Source organism: Triturus cristatus, chromosome 3_2 (genome assembly GCF_964204655.1).
Source record: "Triturus cristatus chromosome 3_2, aTriCri1.1, whole genome shotgun sequence".
Taxonomy (NCBI): Eukaryota; Metazoa; Chordata; class Amphibia; order Caudata; family Salamandridae; genus Triturus; species Triturus cristatus.
Genome location: NC_140584.1, coordinates 305,660,146 through 305,678,780, shown reverse-complemented (window position 1 = coordinate 305,678,780; position 18,635 = coordinate 305,660,146). Strand labels below are relative to the sequence as shown.

Genomic DNA, 18,635 nt, shown 5'->3' with positions numbered 1-18,635 from the left:
AATTTTGGATTTGTTCTGAGAACCACCTTGTTACGATGTATTTGTTAAGAATGGTTCCTGTATGGTTAAAGCCTGGATCTCACTTACTCTTCTGAGAGAGGTGATTGCAATAAGGAAAGCTACTTTCCATGTGAGGAACTGCAATTCACATTTATGTAGAGGTTCAAATGGGGGTCCCATGAGCCTAGTAAGAACAATATTTAGATTCCATACTGGAGAGGGTGGCAACCTGGGAGGAATGATTCTTTTCAGGCCCTCCCTAAAGGCTTTAATTGCAGGGACTCTAAATAGTGACAAGTGTTGTCTGTTTTGTAAATAAGCAGCAAGTGCTGCTAGATGTAAACATATGGATGAATATGCTAGATTACATCTTTGCAAGTGTAGTAAGTAGCAAATGATGTTCTGGATGGAGGCATCCAGTGGATCAATATGGTTGTTAGTGTAGTAAATGGCAAATCTTTTCCATTTTGCAGCATAGCAAGCTCTAGTAGTAGGGCGTCTGGCTGCTTTAATGATGTTCATACAGTCTGGTGGTAGGTTAAGGTAACCGGACTCTAGGACATCAGGAGCTAGATCGCCAGATTCAGCTGACCTGGATCTGGATGTCTGATCTCTCCATGGTTCTGTGTTAACAAGGATGGGGACAGGCGTAGTTTTTGGTGTGGAACTAGTGAGAGTTCCAATAGTGTTGTGAACCACGGTTGGCGTGCCCATGTGGGAGCTACTAGGATTAGTTTGAGCGACTGTTGCCGGAGCTGGCGTACCACTAGTGGAGTTAGTGGGAGTGGCGGAAAAGCATATGCAAATCTGCCTGACCAGTTCATCCATATCGCATTGCCCTTGGACAATGGGTGTGGAAAAATGGCAGCGAAGATTGGGCATTTTGCGTTTTTGTGTGTGGCAAACAGATCTATGTCTGGTTGGCCCCACATTTGGAAAAATGGTAGAAGAAGTTGGGGATGTAGTTCCCATTCGTGAATCTGCTGTATCTGTCGACTTAACAGATTCGCCATCTGATTGTGAACTCCTGGAAGGTGTTCCGCAAGTAGGTATATATTTTGTGGGATGGCCCATCTCCAAATGTTCTGTGCGAGCTGGGACAGCTGCAGAGAATGTGTGCTTCCCTGTTTTTGTATGTAATACATGGCTGTCATGTTGTCTGTCCAGATCAGGACAGCTTTGTTTTGTACGTGTACTTGGAATGATTTTAATGCAAGAAATATTGCTAGTAACTCCAGGTGATTGATGTGGAGCACTTTTGTTGAGTGGTCCATTTGCCTTGAGTTGTATTCCCGAGGAGATGGGCTCCCCATCATGTGAGTGATGCGTCTGTTGTAAACACTATCTGTGGAACAGGTTCGAGGAATGGCCGCCCTTTGGACAAGTTTGTTGTGTTCCACCACTGCAGAGAGCGATGTGTGCGGCTGTCTACCAACACCAGATCTGTAAGTTGTCCTTGAGCCTAATTCCACTGATGTGCTAGACATTCCTGTAAGAGACGCATTTGAAGTCTTGCATAAGGTACAATAAAGATGCAAGATGCCGTCAAGCCTATGAGTTGCATGAACACTCTGGCTGGGAGAGAGTGTTGGGCCTGAAATTTTGGAATGAGGGTTTGTATACTGGCTATCCTGTCTGGACTGGGATATGCCAGAGCTGTGGAAGTGTTTATTGTGGCCCCTAGATATTGGTGTATATGAGAGGGCTGGAGATGTGACTTGGTGTAGTTGACTGTGAACCCCAAGTTGTGTAATGTTTGGATGGTTTGGGGAGTGTGTTGAACACATTGGTTGAATGACTTGGCTTTTATTAGCCAGTCGTCCAGATATGGGAAGACATGGATCTGTTGTCTTCTCAAATGTGCTACCACCACCGCAAGACATTTTGTGAATACTCTGGGTGCGGTGGTGACTCCGAATGGAAGGACTTTGAACTGATAGTGTTGTCCGTCCAATACGAACCTTAGATACTTCCTGTGAGCAGCATGTATGGGAATGTGGAAGTAAGCGTCCTTGAGATCTAGTGTGGCAAGGAAGTCGCCTTGTTGCAACAGTGGGAGCACTTGTTGGAGGGTGATCATGTGAAAATGATCCGAGTGTATATACAGATTGAGGGGTCTGAAGTCGAGTATTGGTCTTAGAGTCAAGTCCTTTTTGGGTAGTAGGAAATACAGCGAGTAAACCCCTGTTCCTTGATGTGGTAAAGGAACAGGCTCTATTGCGTGCTTTTGAAGCAGTGAGAGAACTTCTTGTTTTAAGAGCGTGAGATGATGTGTGTTCATTGGACGCCGCATGGGTGGTATGTGTGGGGGTAGCTGTAAGTTCCAGGCAGTAGCCATACTGGATAATTTGTCTTACCCACTTGTCTGTTGTGATGGAATTCCAGACAAGTAGGAACTGTGATAATCTTCCCCCGACCGGAGTGGAATGGTTTGGTGGGAGTGGAGGGAAGTCACTGTTTTGTAGTAAAGGAGGTGAGAGTGTTGTTGTTACCTCGGCCTCTCCCTATTGTTATTTCCTCTGTATCCACTTCTAAAATATCCTCTATCGGGGGATGTTTGTGTAGTGGTTTTAAAGGAAGATGAGGTGTCTGTGCCCATGTTCTTGGAGGCTCCTCTGTAAAAGGAGCGACGAAAGGAGCCACGTGTTTGCGGAGATTGTAACGCTCCCGTGTACTTAGTAGTCTCTGTGTCTTTCTTAATTTTTTCAAGAGCAGTGTCTACAGCCGGTCCAAATAGTTGTTCTTGGTTGAACGGCTGGTTCAGGATGGTTGGCTGGACCTCTTGCTTAAAGCCTGAAATGCGCAGCCAGGCATGTCGCCAGAGCAGTACACTGGTATTGATGGATCTAGAGGCAGTGTCTGCTGCGTCAAGGGCGCATTTAATTGAAGCGTTTGATATTAGTTTGCCCTCTTGGATGAGATAATTTGCCTGAGTTTTGTATTGGTCAGGCAAATGCTGTAATAGGGTTTCCAGTTGGTCATAGTGGGCCCTATCATATCTAGCCAGCAGTGCTTGGGTGTTGGCTATGCGCCAGTGATTGGCGGCCTGCGCAGCTACTCTTTTGCCAGATGTGTCCAGTAATTTGGATTCCTTATCTGGGGGTGGTGCATCCCCGGAGGTTTGTGAGTTGGCGCGCTTTCTAGCGTTGGAAACTACTCGAGAATCCAAAGGCAGTTGTCCCTTAATGTAAGCAGGGTCTTCAGGAGCAGGTCTATATTTTTTAGCTATCCTAGGATTAAGAATCCTGGCACGTATGGGATCTTTGAACACGTCAGGGGCATGTTTAATGACCCCTTTAATCATTGGTAATATTTGCACTGTTTTTTGGGACTTCAAATGTGTCTTAAAGGAAGTCCTCCTCTGCTGTGTCTGAGTGCATTTTAACACCGTGAAAAACGGCAGCCCTATTAAGCAATTGTCCAAAACCAATATTATCGTCTGGGGGAGATGGTTTTGAGGGGTATGCCTGGGGAGGTCTGGTAGATCTATTGGGACAGTGTAATCCCAATCACCTTGTGGTGGGTCGTCTGGATCTGTGAATGGATCAGGGTCTCCCCCCGCCCCTAGGTCATCATTATCATCCTCCTGTGGTGGTGTATGTGTTGGAGAAGTTACAGGCAGAGGTGGTGTAACAGATTTAGGGAGAGGAAGGGGGTTAGAAGGAAGTATAGGAGGCATAGGTGATGTAGCAGAGTCCTCCTTCACAGGCACTGGAGGGGCATGTGCGGTGTGTAACTTCCTGTTCTTGCATGGCACAGCTGTGACATGTCCTGTTTTAGGATTAATATAGATCTTTTTCTGCTTAGGATCGATAGGATCTGGATGAAAAAGTTCCTCTTCCTCGATGACCGCTTTCGGTGTCGATTTTTTCGGTTCCAAGAGGGGCTGTTGTTGAGTTTCATGCTCTTTGGCCTTAGGAGGCGTGGTAGAATCCTTAGGCTTGTCTTTCGGTTCCGAGGATTTGGGTTTCGGAGCGGAGGGGGGATCCTTAGGCTTAGAAGCGTTCGAAGACAGTTTATCCACGAGTCTCGAGGTTTTCGGGGCCGGTTTGTCTTTTGACATGGAAGGAGTCGGAATAGATTTCGGAGCCGAGTGTTTCTTTGGCTTATGTGCCGAAGGAGCCGGTGAGACAATTATATGCGGTTTGCTCGGTCCCGAGCTACTGGAAGGCTTGTCTTTTTTCTTCGGGGCCGGGCACGGAGGTGGGACTTCTGAAGTGTGTTTTCGGTCACGATTGGGGCCAACAGGTGAAGTCTTGACCAGTGCCTTTTGTTTTGGTGGTGGGGTTGGGGTAGGGGCAGTAGTACTCACTCGCTGACCAGGAGTGATGGGGTCGTCTGAGTCTTCTGCCTCTGACACGATTTTGAGATCCTCGGAATCTTCTTCTGAGATATCTGGGCATACATCGAAGATGTCCTCTGGTTCCGGAGCTGATCTCTGCGCCATGATGTGTCGTCGAGCCCTTCGATCTCGAATAGTCTTCTTCGATTGAAAGGATGCGCAGGCTGGACAGCTTGACTCGTAGTGTTCTGGCGAGAGGCACAGGTTGCAGACCTTATGATGGTCACTGTGCGGGAACTTTGCACCACACTGGGGGCATTTCTTGAATGGCGTCCTTTCCATGAGCCTTAGGCCTTAAGGCGTCGATAGGCCCAGCGGCCTGTGTCGACGACTGGAATCGGGCCGATGAAAGGAGCGAAGATATCGATGTTCGAAGTTAATCCGAAGAGTTTGTGAAAGTTTTGCACATTGAAAAAGTTTGAAATGGAAGTTTTGAACCGGAGTGCAAAAGTTGCATCCGAACCCAATGGCGGAAAAAAACTATCTAAGGATGAAGTCGATGCCCATGCGCACTATCATCCAAAGGAGGAGTCACCTATCTCGTGACTACAAAGGCTTCTTCCCAGACAACAACAAGGTGCAAGCATCCGAGCCCAACACCAGATGGCGATCTAATGTTAGTGTGTGATCTGCAGCTCATATGCCTCGAACATCTAATTTACTTAAAAGTGTGGATTAAAATAACATAGGTTTTGTGATTTGCATAATAAATAGAGTGAAATTACATAGATTCTGTTGTGTAGTAAAATTATACTGTGGCAAAGAATGCAGATGGTAAGTAAAATGGCTTTAAATGTCGCTTTTGCTAGGTAATATCTAACACGGGTGGTAAACAGCTGATTAGCTTTTATTGGTATCGCGAGGTTGTATTATTAGCCCTGACGAAGTTCCCGCTTGGAACAAAACGCGTTGGCTGTGTGCTGTTCGTGTTAAAATTATCGGAATAAAGAGAAAATTATTACGTTTTTTGGACTACTTGATTTTGTGTTGAATCTCAATGAGTGCACCTTCCACCTTTGGATTTACATTGGCTTCTATGGTGTCGAAACATTTTTCAAGGTCAACCCTATATTGGTATATTAGGCTGATTGTACGTATGTGAAAATTCCAACGAGTTGGGCCTCCCTTTGGAATCCTTCTGTTGACAATCATATGAAGTACCTCCGTTCTTTTGGGGGAACGTGAGAAGAATGCTGCCATTCCTCCTACATCCATAAAGATATCTGTACCTCAGAGATCTTTCCTACTGCTTGTTGCATAATCAGATTAAGTTGGTGGGCATAGCAATGCACATAATGGGCATTAGGGTACACATCTCTAATTTTTTTTTGTACTCCACCGGAGGTTCCACTGATTACAGCAGCACCATCATAGCTTTGTGCAATCAGTTTTTGTTTTTGAGGCTTGTAGAATAGCTGAAGAATGCTTTCTGCACTAGAGTCTCTTAAATGAGTGAAACCATAGAACCTCTCCACAACTCTGCTGTCATTGTCAAGGTACCGAAAAATCAGTACAGACTGTGTTTTAGTGGCCACATCAGTGGTATCATCAGCCTGAATAGCCACAAAGTTGGTGTTTTTCAACTCTTGCACGATATTGCTTTTTACAATCTCTAGCATGCTCTCAAGCAGTTCATTTTGTATTATTTTAGAGGTGCCCTTGAAGACTGTAGCACATGCTAGATGTGCTTCCATTTCACGGTCTATGCTTGCTATTAAATCCACAAGGCCTCTGAATATACCAGGATTTGCGGAACTTTGAGATTCATCATGCCCTCGTAATGCCAGTTCAAAAGCACCACAGAAATGAATGCAATCAATGATTTTTGATAGTATGTGTCTATTCCTATCAACTGCTTCATTGTGTTTCTTTATTGTTTTGCGGTAGGCGTCGCTTATGTGGGCTACAATCGGTGTGTCTCCCAACATTCCCAGTCTCGTCAGGTTTTCCATATGTATTTTTGTGTGTGCATGCTTCTTTACTTTATCTGACAAATGTTTCAAGTCTTTTACTCCTTTTTTTGTCCAAGGAATTTCACCACCAAACAGCAAGCAGGGGAAGCAGAACAGAGTATTTGTTGAAGTACACCCTGTAAGCCAATCAACTTTTGTGTACCAGGTGTTTGAGAAAGAACGTGTGTAAATCTTCGCTCTGTCTTGGGAACTTTGTTGTACGTTTAGGTCTGGCCGGTGGGGTCCTAGTTGTTTTACAAATTAGTCTTTCTTCACGTTTCAGTCCAATGAAAGGCTTTGCAAGTAGTTGCTCTACTGTATTCATGGTGTTACCAATGTTAATGTTACCTGTCAATAATCAAAGTATAACGTATGAGGTTTGGTGCATGTGGAGGCCACCCACCAAGTAGACAACTTACATAGCCCTTAACTACTAGAATATAAAATACAGAAGCAGTTTCCTTACCTTAAACGCTGGGGTTGTTGACTGTTGTAGAGGCGCAAGTGCAGCAAAGGAGGTTGCTGCCTCTTCTTCTTTGCTTTGAGGCTTTACCAGATGCTGAAAAGCAAATATAACAAAATGTAGTTGCGTCACCCAAACACATAGACTGTTAATCATAAAGAACCACAGGCCTCGGATCATACATAAAACAGATTCATCCTGGGACTTCAGTGTCAAGTTGTGCAGACGTTTGTACCTATTGCACAATACACATTGTCTTATTTGTTAAGATATGAGTCGAAATCTTAGTGACTCTTGGAATTGGAATGTAAGAAATCTGCTTCGGAATCGATCCAGGCAACAGATGCCCAAAAATATGCTATTGTGAGTGTAATTTATTCTTTATTGTAATGCCCATTTATTTTAAATAAAGCAATCTTTTTCTTTTTAAATGCAGCCCGTTTTCCTTAAAGGAAAATGGGATGCGTCCAGAAAAGAAAATGAGGATATAGGTACTCTCTTGCCAAATCTTCTTTTGCCATACATTATCATAATATGCAAACTTCCCTGAGCAGTTGCATGCGTGAAAATTGTTTGCGAGTTATGCCCTTGCATACAAACGACATGCAAGAAACCAGCTCAATGCTTTTTGTATACAATTTCTAAAGTCGTGAAGTGAACACTGCTGCTAGTGAAGCGTGGTGACGCCATTGTCGACTAATTGCCTCCTCACTGATGTGTTTCAAGGCCTACAGGTTTCTAAGTAACATAACGTGTATTTGTAAAGCACACGTTCACCCATAGGTCTCTTGGCGCTGAATAAGAGATGCTTATTGTTATCCAACTCAATGGTACTCATTTTATCGACCTCAGATGGATGAAAGGCTGGATGGACCCGCCAGGATTTGAACCTGTGACCATGAGGTGAAACACACTCCCCTGCAGTGGATACATTAGTACACTGAGCCACCAGACCCGGCTAAGTGAACCAGCCTGCAGCCCACACAGGATCTGGATGACCCTGGATTGAATGAAAGAAACAAACGCCTCCGGCTTTTGAAAAACCTGGGAGTTAAGGAAACATTGAACCTGCCATGCAGTGATGCGCAGTTTAGAGCAGTATTATTGTGCGTAGGCATCAGGAAAGGATATGTGTTACTGGGGGCTGTGTGTGCTCTGCTGCGTAACAATACCTCCAAAACTCATAATTAGGCCCTCAATGTGTGGAGGTGTGTGATGTTGAAGTTGAACCACATGCATCACACTGAAAGTGCACGTGCTGGGAATGTGGGTTTACTGGAATTTCACGAACAGATACCGTTTTTACAGCTCTGCAGATGCGATGTGTGCGTGAGAGTTGACTGGTGCACTTCTTATTTAATGACTTTTTACTATGTCCAAGACAGTTCTTTTTCCACTTGTGTACAGTGCATGTATTTCCTTACTATGGCTGCTGCACTGACACACTTAAAATTGCAATTCCATTTATAGTGAAATTAAATGACATTGCATTCATTTATATAGCGCTAAGCACCCCAGACACGGTGTTGAAGTGATTGCCAGTGTGTCGTGCTTCTGCTTGCTTCCCTGAAGAGGGCCATATCGAGCACCTACCCAAGTGAGCAATGCGCATGTTTAGTGTGGCCATTGGCCAATGTGCCGTGCGAGGACAGCTGAGGCCTATCAAGCAGGGAAATGACGGGGCTGGGGTGGAGGATAGCTCCGTTCACAGGCACAGCCCCTGTCAGCCTCCGTCCATTTATTTACTTGTTCCGTTGGTTTTGACACTTGTTGACTCATTGCCAGTAACCGTAACATTTGCATTGCAAATGTAACGGTTACTGGGCACCTTATGTGACTATACCTATAAGCCTTATAGCCGTAGCTCTAGAATCTCTTTAAAAGTGTTTTCCATTAATTTTTGCTGTTTGAATTAGGTACAGTTAAGGGCTGAAAACTGTTGCTTTAGGTGGTTTTGCTGATGTTTGTACGAGCGGGACATTAAAACACCTTGGTGCCAGTAAAAAAATCAGCCAGGTGGCAACCCTAGTGATGGACTGACTCGAGCCCAACAGGGGCCGAAACTCTCGATCTCGTTTCTGTGAGGCAGAAAAAAGAACATCAGATAATCTCCCTCGTGGGGAGGGGCAATATTTCTAGCTTTCTTGTACCTCTTTCTTCTGTCTCTCGAGGTGGACTCCACCTCAGTAGTAACGAAGGGGACGAGGGGACGTGCATGCAATGCATCAGACGTGTAATAAGCTCATAGAAAGCACCAGAGCAAGGCGATACATGGCGCGCAGCTCTGGTTCTCTATGAACTCAGCTGGACCAGTTATCCGGGCCTCCCATCTGGTGTACGTCGGTGTGTGGACTCCGTGAGGGAACAACGGAATGCACAGTACATATCTGGCACAGTTCAAGGGCAAGCAAACGACGGGGGCACTTGCTGCACACGAGGAGGCGAGGCACATAGCTCCCAGAAGGGAAGTGTCCATTGCTAGAGAAGGCGCTACTTTAGGACTTACTATTGACATTTCTTTCAAGCCTGTCTACCAGCCCACACTGGGAAACAGTATAATTTATTTTGGAACTTAATTCCTCGTTTCCAGCACAATAATTTGATGAACTGATATACTCTTGTGATGGTTCTACTTTTGGCCTGCAGAAGAATGTTGTCAGTTGTCCATTCGAGTATCACTTCAGATGCCTGTGTTCAAGAAATTATTTTGCTCGTTAGTGTTTACTAACCAATAAAGTCATTAGACTTGTTTTTTAACTATGTTTTGCAAAAGGTTGCACATTTCTTAGCAGTGGAATGACGGAATTCAGTGAGCTCTTTTAAAGTAGTTAGTGCCATATGTATAGGTTTGGTCACTCACTTCATGGTGGTGAAGGGCCTCCTGCTGCTCTGAGCGGGCGCTCTATCTAATTATTGTTGAACGGGGGGTGGGGTGGTGCAGACACACAGCAGGGGCAACCTCGCAGACGCCATTTGCGGCACTGTTCTGGAATTTAAAACCAACATGGAGTGCCAAACCTAGAACTTTAAGCTCCGACTCGAGTCCGACTCAAATCCCACGGTTACGTTTGTGAACGTAGCAAGTTGCAACCCATTAAAATGATACTTTCGCCCAAATACGTAGAAACGCACAAAAGAGACACACGCATACACTACGAACCTCACAAATACACAACACTCATAAAGACACACTGACGCGCGCTTTTCGCATCAGACCGACTTGACAGCCCTCTCCCCCACCCTAAAAGACGAAAAGTGCAGGTTTTAGCTCACATTCTCCCCCCATATTGCTTCTAATTTAAATCCTTCAACAATGCCTGCTTTGAGAAAATAGTTGGGAGTTGATAATGATTAAAAATGAAAATTAACGGATGACGGATCCCCCTGGTTGAATACAGTATTTTCGTGCAATACATTTGTAGTTAACACAACTTTTCTCTACATGGCTTGTGCGGGTGATTCGGGGTTTTGTCACTGTTCGCGCATGGACAGGTTTGCATACGAAGCATTTTTCCCTAAACAAAATCTCGCGTCGTCCTTGTGTACACACATGTACACTCGCATCAATACTGTGTACATCAAAGGACGGAACACCCTGGCACTGGCAGGCCGTGCTGCTCGCTTTTAGCACTTTGTGTGCTTTACATTAAAGTCATATTCCTCATTCCTGGTTAAATAAATACGATGTAAAGCCAGTAAGTCACCCGCTCTCACTTGCCAAATATCGCAGGGCACCGACACGTACTGAACTGCAACAGCACGGATACAACTTTGCATGTGGTACAATGGCACAATTACATTTAGACCGACAATTGTGGCAGAGTTGTGATGTCTACTAGCAGTGGATTTTCGATTTTGTGTGTTGTGTTTACTCAGGCCTGAGGCCGCGATTTTTGTCCTAACGGTGCAACTAAAAACCCCGCGTTGCTTCAAAAAGGCTTAAAAAAAAGGGCTTTCTGCACATTGTTAGGTTTGTGTGTGTGTTTTGTGAGACTGAGTTGTCAAAAAAGGAGTCCCCACAGCACGTACGCACACACGACCTCCTGTTAACCTAAAAAAGACATCACACTCAGCGGGTGAACTTACTGGATAGCTTATTCTTCCCACACCTCAGGAACATAATTTCTCAGCACCAATAGCTCCAAGGCGCGATTCACGAATCCATACTGCGTAACACAGGCATGGCTTCCTTCACACCTGCGATCACTGGACACTACACTGATCTGGCCTCACACACACTGCTACCATTAGACGTCGACACACAGCACAGACCACACCTCGCTCTCACACACCAACTTAACTGCCACCCTCAGGCCTACAGCACAGATCAGGCCTCTCGCACACTGCAACGGTAACGTAACGCTCGCTCAGACTCACAGCACATAACCCCAGCCTCTCGCACAACTGCTACTGCTGCGCAGATCAGGCCTCGCGCTCACACACCGTACTCTTATGGATGTACCACACTACCTGTGCTTGCATTGCAACTAGTAGTGTGATGTGGAAGGGCTGGCTAGATGCAGTACTGCGGCGGGGATACGTAGTAGAGGGCGAGGCTCAGGCTAGAGCACAAATCTGCTAAGGCCGGGCAATGGGGAGTAGTGGATCCATCCGATCCAAGAAATAATCGATGATGAATTGATGATTATTGAGAGATTGATTGTCGATGAATGAATCAATCTGATGATTTTGACTCGCGTCACGGACGGTGTCTCACTAGTCTTGACTCTCCACGCTAGTCTCGACTACTGAGAGGGAAGGTGGCCGATTTGCCCAGCAACGGCACAATGGCCAATCACGGCATGGCTTAATAATAAGCCATTACACTGATTGGCCATTGCTACGTTAGGCGCTGGGCGTGCCCTCCCACCCCTGCGGTTTGCGGTGCCAACTCCAACTTCTCCAAGTAAGTCATACCCTTTGGCTGCAGCTGCCAATCCGAACGCAGATGCTGCTGTCGTAGGATTGGCGTGAGCAGGCAAACTCGCCGCTCATTTTGCTCCTACTGGGATCTGCTATTTTGAGCAACTCCCCAGTCACCTTGTGCTTGCTGTAGCAAAGCCACTATGCGCATGCTGGGTTCCTGGCCGAGGAAAGGCAGCCGGCCAAACCCAACATGCGCACGCAACCACACGCACATTGTGCGCGCTCATCATTGAAATCAATGCTGCCTCCTGCCTGACGGGCACGGAGTCCGAGTCGTTGTCACGTGACGTGACGTGACGTCACGGCCGCGAGTGATGCGAGCGCGCCGCTTTAAATTATTAATACAATTTCAACTTTGAAAGTTGAAATTGTATTAATAATTTAAAGCGGCGCACTCGAAATGTACACAAATAATTAAGTGGGGCAATGCCTCACCGCCCCAACGCAGAAACCGCCACTGCTGCCGGAGAGGGACGGGATTGCGTGCGCTGAATAAGATGGCCCCGCGCATGAGCAGAATGGATGCTCCAGTCATGTGTATGCGGCCTATGCCCGGAGTGAGAGATGTCAAGGCCAGCCTGACCTGTAACGAGAGTCGTGCCAAGAGTTCAGCATGTATGCATGGGAATGGATGGGAGAATCGAACTACAGAGGATGACCATCGGAGTTTGTTACAAATACATTAACAAGTTAAATTTCCCTTGGACATTGTGGATCACAAGAACTACTGTATGCATTTATTGTTTGCAAACCGGTTCGAACAAGGAGGGCGATGAGGTGACCATCACCACCCCTTTAATGGACCAATTAGAATGAATTCAGCCCCCAAAGATTTTAATTTTGAGTGTAGCGAGTTAGAGGGAAAGGTATAAATGAGTCTGCGCTTACGTTATGTCGGCATTCCTTCATTTTTCTATCCTGAGACTACAAGAGACTCTGTCATTTTGGACTTCGAACTTTGATGGGGAGTAGGAACGAGACCGTCGCGGGAGTTGCCCCGGGAGGAGATTGCGTCCGAGGAGGTTAGTGGGACAGTCAGTTAGTGTTGGGAGATCTATCCTGTGATCTGCGGTTCATTTTTCTTTCTGGTAAACCATTCTCATCATCGCCCTATGGCTAAGGGTAATGAGTATTTTCCGTTTCTATTTTAATTTTTTACTTAAATGCTTACTGATAATGTCAGATGTATTTGTCTAATAAAACTTTACTTATTTACTTTCATTCAATGAATTCAGATAAAATCATATGCTACCTCTAAATTGAGTCTGTGTTTCTTAGATTAAACATGATCAATAAATGTTAAAGGTTTTAATTGTGATTGAGCTGGACTTAATCGCCATCAACTGATTGTACTACTTGGTCCATCGACCGAATAGCAGAGTACCTTGATGTTTAGAACTGACAGTTTCGAAGATTAATGTATATAATGTGTATAGTGTACATTCGGTCATTTTAATAAGGTACCCCGTTCGTCCTGCAGCTCGTCTACTTATCATTAATCCAGAAAGCTGAGTAAATTTGTGTATTCGGTGTCATGGGCCCCACCGACGTAGGTTTAGATGAATAAATAGGAGTAGGGGTTTTCTGGGTTGATGTCATAAGGAAAAGGTTTATAATAGCCGCGCTGCATCAGCATCAGCCTCTCCTCTTCTGTAATTTTACCGGCCTGATCTACAAAGATCCATGATCAGAGGGAGCTTTATACAGATAAACATAAAAACCCCTAAAAGCCTCTGTAATTTCAGAGGGATCTGTAACTAGGTTTCCACGCAGATTCTTAATTTTACTAATACAACCGACCAAGCTTTGTTGTTGTGCCCTTACTGCCAAAAACCGCCCAATGCGCTCATTATACTCGTAGCGGTCCTGCTCTTTAGACAAATACTTCCCCGCTGTTTTCTCTGCAAAGTGTTCATTTAGGCATGCCTTAGTGATAGCTATCAGGTTTAAAACCAGGGTAGAGTCTTTCCCGTTTTTAACAGCACTAATTAATTCTATTTCAAGACCGCTTAGTGTTTGATAAAGCTCTCTGCTGCGTCCACGCTCATTCTTCTGTTTATAAATACTAAAACTCAGAGTTTCAACCCTTACCCCCGACTTAAATGAGTCCCAGACTATTCCTGCATCCGCGCTACCTTTATTTAGCTAAAAAAAAAATCCAGGACTTCATATGTTTGACATAATCAGGATCCAGCAACAACTCCCTCTCAAATGGCCACTTTCTAGGTGTATGGGCCAGCCCTTTAATGGCAAACTCAAAAATAACCGGGTTGAGATCGGACACCGTTCTAGGAAATAATTCCATCAGTGCCTTTTTGACCAATATCGGTGACACACAAAAATAATCCAACCTAGGCTAAGCTACCCATGGGGAGCCGAGTAGTAAGTATATCCTGGGTTCAGTGCTTTCAGTGATGCCCAGACATCTATCAGCCCAAGGTCTTTCTGCAGGCGACCCAGGGACTTAAATGATTGTGGCTTGCGCCCCGCAAAGCTTTAGTCATTATTACATAGCCCTCCCCTTGAACCATTTAAATTGAAGTCCCCACAAACGACAAGTGGCCCAGACCATGACGGAAGTTCGGCCGCCAGGAAATTAAACATACTGGGGTCATCTAATACTGGGGCATAAATTGTGCAAAGTGTGAAAGAGCCACTTCCTGCCTAGCATTCCATTAACGCCCATCTTCCCAGCTTATCTGCAGTCTTCCGACCAGGAATAACAGTGTCCCCGTTTACTAGGATTGCAACACCTCTGTCCTAGTCTCTTGTGACATACAGCAAACAGCTTTTAGCCCAAGAGTGTTCAACAGGGCCCTATCTTTCCTGCCAACATGGGTTTCTTGCAAACAATACACATCTGCTCTCAAGAACCTTCAACTCTTCTTGTACCCGACTTCTTTTTCCTTTATCATTTAACCCCCAGATGTAAATAGATGCAATTCGCAAGTTAGCCATTGCTCTTAGAGGCTATCAACACCACCAAAAAGTGCCACCCAAATAAGAGATAAACCTCACTCCCCCATTCTAGTCTTTCAGGGCCTGGTACGCCACTAACTACTACCCCCCTTCTCCCAGGGCATGCCCAGGTCCACAGTGCCTTTGCTCCTTTGACACAAAAAAATACATCATCTCTCTCTTACAATTACAACATCTACTTGCGGTATATTGAATATCACACCACCAGCCTTCACCTACTTACCAACCCCCAACCCTGCCCAGGCAAACCCTCAACCCCCTCGCCCACCCTCCCCTCCTCTAATGAAAGCAGCCAGACCAAACTGGTCTGTGTGATGGAGACCGGAGGTCAGCACCGTTGGCCTCCCTCCCCTCTCAGATGTATACCCCCTTGATCCTACAACAGGACAGTGCCCCCAAAGAAGAAAGAAAGATGAAAAAAAAACAAATAAAGAAAGACATAAGAAACCATCGCAATACATTACAAAGGCTAAAATCAATTCTTGGCCAAATCTAAGCTAGTATCCCCATATCTATACAATGCCATCACCCGTCGTAAGCTGACACAGATATTCTTTGGGATTAATTTCTGATGTAAAGAATTTAACAGAGCCACGGACAATAGTTTTCAGTCTGGCAGGAGCCAATAAATATGCTTCAAAGCCTGCATCCTGGAATGGCTTAATGACCTGCCAAAGACGCCACCACCGTTTGACCGTGATGTGGCAGAAATTAGGGGGAACAAAAAATGATGAATCTTGGTATGTCCGTCTTGAATCCGGGCGGGCCTTCTCAAAAATATCCTGGCGAAGCAGAAAGTTCCCAAAAAATACAAGGATAGCCCATGACTTCCTTGGGTTTCTATGTTCCTGGGCTGACTTATTTCGGGTCATCTGGAATTTATGTTCTCTTTGAACTTCCACAGCTATGAGAAAGTGCCATCTTTCTTGGATGGTATGCCCCCACTTTTTGCTGAATTGCTGATGTACTTTGACTGAGTGTGCCCTGGGCTCCTGCCAATCAGGTGCCCAGCGCCTGTGTGCCTTCCCTAAAACTGTATTGAAACCACAACCCAATTGGCATCTCTGGCCACATGTCAGCGCCTGGTAAATGGTACCCTAGGTACCCAGGGCACTGTGACCAGAGAAGGCCCCTAAGGGCTGCAGCACTTATTGTGCCACCCTTAGAGGCCCTGTACACTGACACAGACACACTGCCTTTGCAGGCTGAGTGTCTTGGTGCAGAACAAAACAGAGAGCAGACATGGCACACATCCCTGTGTGCCATGCCCACAACACACACTGCCCTGGCATACCTCAGTCACCCTTATAGCTGGGTGCAATATGCCAGTGGTGTGGGTACAGGTGCATGAGCCCTGTACCCCTACAGTACCCAGGTCCATTCCTGGGCATTGTAAGTGCAGTGCTGCCATTAAGAGTATATGGTGCTGGGAGGTTGTCAGTACGAACTCCACAGCACCATAATGGCCACACTGAAGACTGAGAAGTTTGGTATCGTACTTCTCAGCACATTAAACCCACACTGATGCCAGTGTGGGATTTAATGTAAAATGCACGACAGAGGGCATCTTAGAGAGGCCCCCTGAAACTAACCAACAACCAGCATCCTGAATGAGAGGCTGCCTAGGTTGCCACCCAACAGACATGTTGCTGGACCCCTGGGTAGAGAGCCATCCGCTCTCGAGGGCCTGCAACAATGCACATCCTGGGGCGAGGTGCTAGGCCTCCTCCCCCAGGATGGACAGGGGAAGCTTCAAAGGCATGCCGCTTTTGTGAGCTTCTCCAGGCCACTTGTTGTACTCAGCAACTGGCCCCCACCGGTTCTGACCCCCACTTTGGCGGGAAGATCGGTGGGAAAACCCAAGTGAGGAAAGTGGGTGTGCCAGCCTCTGCCAACCCCACCCCTCAGGTGGGGGAGGCAAGATGAAGCACCACTCCGGGCTCTCGCCATCTTGAGGATGGGGAGCCCTACCCAATCAGGACTAGGCTCCTGCCCCCCTCCCACTGGAGAGTGGCAGGATAGGTGGTGTACCCACCCCAGGGAAGGGACCCATTGGTCCCTGACCTTTCCCTACCAGTAATGCCCCTAAATTTAGTATTTAGGGGCACCCTGAACCTTCCTTCCTCAGATCCCGATTCCGAAACAAGAAAAGAACAAGAAGAAAGAAGACCTGCCGTGCAGCTGCTAACAAGAGGATGACACCAACTGACTTGGCCCCAGCCCTACAGGCCTGTCGACCCTCGAACCTGCTCCTGCTAAATACCGGTGTCTCCTGTGGTCAGCAACCTCGAAAGCCCTGGAGGACCTGACTGCCTTGCTCGTCCAAAGACTGGGACTCCCACAAGCAGTGGTTCTGCTCAAACAGCAACAGCCCCTGGTGCCAGCCAGGAACCACGAATCCAGCACACACTGCACCTGCTGAGCCCGGCCTGAGTGAACAAAGACCCCCGAGGACATCCCCCCGGCGACTTTGACCAAGAATCCAGCACCCAAGGACCCTCCTCGATGCTACTGACGACGCCTGCAGCCTCAACTCCAGGGACCCCCCCCCCCTCTAAAAGCGATCAGCAGAGGGTAAGACGCCAAAAGACACCCTTGCAACCGGCGCCCTGCGGCCCCCTGTGCCCAACTCCGGGGTGCCTACCTAACCTACAGCTTCCCAACTTACCTCTCGAAGTGGTGGTCGCACCTGAAGAATCTCCGTCCCCGAGCTTGCAGCCTTTGTTCATCTTGCAGCTTCTCCATTGAAATACATTGAGCGCCCGACGGCTCAAAATCACCCTGCACCCAGCCGCCCAAGTGCCCCTGGAAGTGCAGCAGCCATCCTATTCTACTTCCCCACTTGCCCTGTGTAAGTGACCAGGAGCCCAGCTCCCACTGCTGCGTGGCCTGCCTGCTAGAAGCCACCAACCAAAGGCCCCCTGCCCGCCATAGGCTAACATTGGGCCTACTCTCTCTGCACCCGGCTGCCCCTGTGCCGCTGAGGGTGTACCAACTGTACCTACCTGACCATGGGAGACCCCTGAGCCTAACCCTAACTCTGCCAGTCGAGTACTTACCTGAAAGCCGATAACCTACATTTCCTCCATAGGGTAACATTGACTGGTTTCACTTAGAAATTGTCGAGTTTTGAAACTTTAAAATATTCACTAAAAATCACCCGATCAACGAAAACGAAATTACTCACCTGTTACCAGGAGAGATCCCAGTGCTGGATCTTGGTGCCCAGCACTGACCCTGAAAAGTAATCACAACTGCGATTTTCCGATAACCAAACTTTCCTCCATAGGATAACATTGCCTGGTTTTTGCCAGAAATTCTTCCAAGTGTCAATTTTTGAAACATACAAATATTCCTTAAAAATCGCCTGTGTGGGGGGCGTGGCCAAGATGGCGACCTAAACAGACGTGGATTACTAAGGCTCCTCGCTCCTTACCCCTTCATCTGGCTTTTTTGTGCATTAGAGTCCCCAAGTTGGCACAAAATTGCCCCCAGAGCAGAGACGAGGGACGAGGCTTTGGTCAACGGCGGTGCTGGCCGCCCCATTTGACTGTGAGACTGTTGCTTTCGTCCAGGTCCGGCTTCACGAAATGGCGCCCATCCGGACCGGCCGTTAGCAGGGCTCCTCCTGCCTCCCACTCGGCGCGGACATCGGCGCCCACACAGCGATACTTCGCCGCCCTCTCAAGTACCGGAGGGCGTCTGGCGTTTGCTGAGGGCGTGGAGGCGGTGCATTGTCGGTCCCCCAGGTGAGAGCGCCCGCGGATTCGAAGCCGCCCGGGGCTCCCCGCGCAGTTTCCAAATACAGGCCGCGGCTGCTGGGCCTGCGGGAGTGGGTGCGGATGTCGCTCCCTCCCGCGGCGCGGGAGACAATTGTGCTGGACCAGGAGCGCGGTGGTGCAGTGCTGCCTCGACATGCCGGGAATACAGGCCCTACATTGTCTGCCCCCCAAGCACTGAGCGCCGGCCAGCC

General features: G+C 47.1%; 1 protein-coding gene across 7 annotated transcripts in view; it reads right to left on the bottom strand.

The window, feature by feature from the left end:
- The window catches only part of LOC146857231 (uncharacterized), a 479,140-nt gene that overhangs the window by 242,428 nt on the left and 218,077 nt on the right, over positions 1–18,635 (bottom strand). For 6 of the 7 annotated variants that reach the window (XR_014979879.1, XM_085647722.1, XM_085647720.1 and 3 more), the window contains one exon: positions 6,761–6,853. The exons of the other annotated variant lie outside the window; for it this stretch is intronic. Coding sequence is in view for 5 of the 6 variants with exons in the window: in XM_085647722.1 (XP_085503848.1) it covers positions 6,761–6,853 (93 nt within the window). In the remaining variant the exon portion in view is untranslated. The remainder of the gene's footprint in view (positions 1–6,760; positions 6,854–18,635) is intronic. 7 annotated transcript variants of the gene reach the window in all.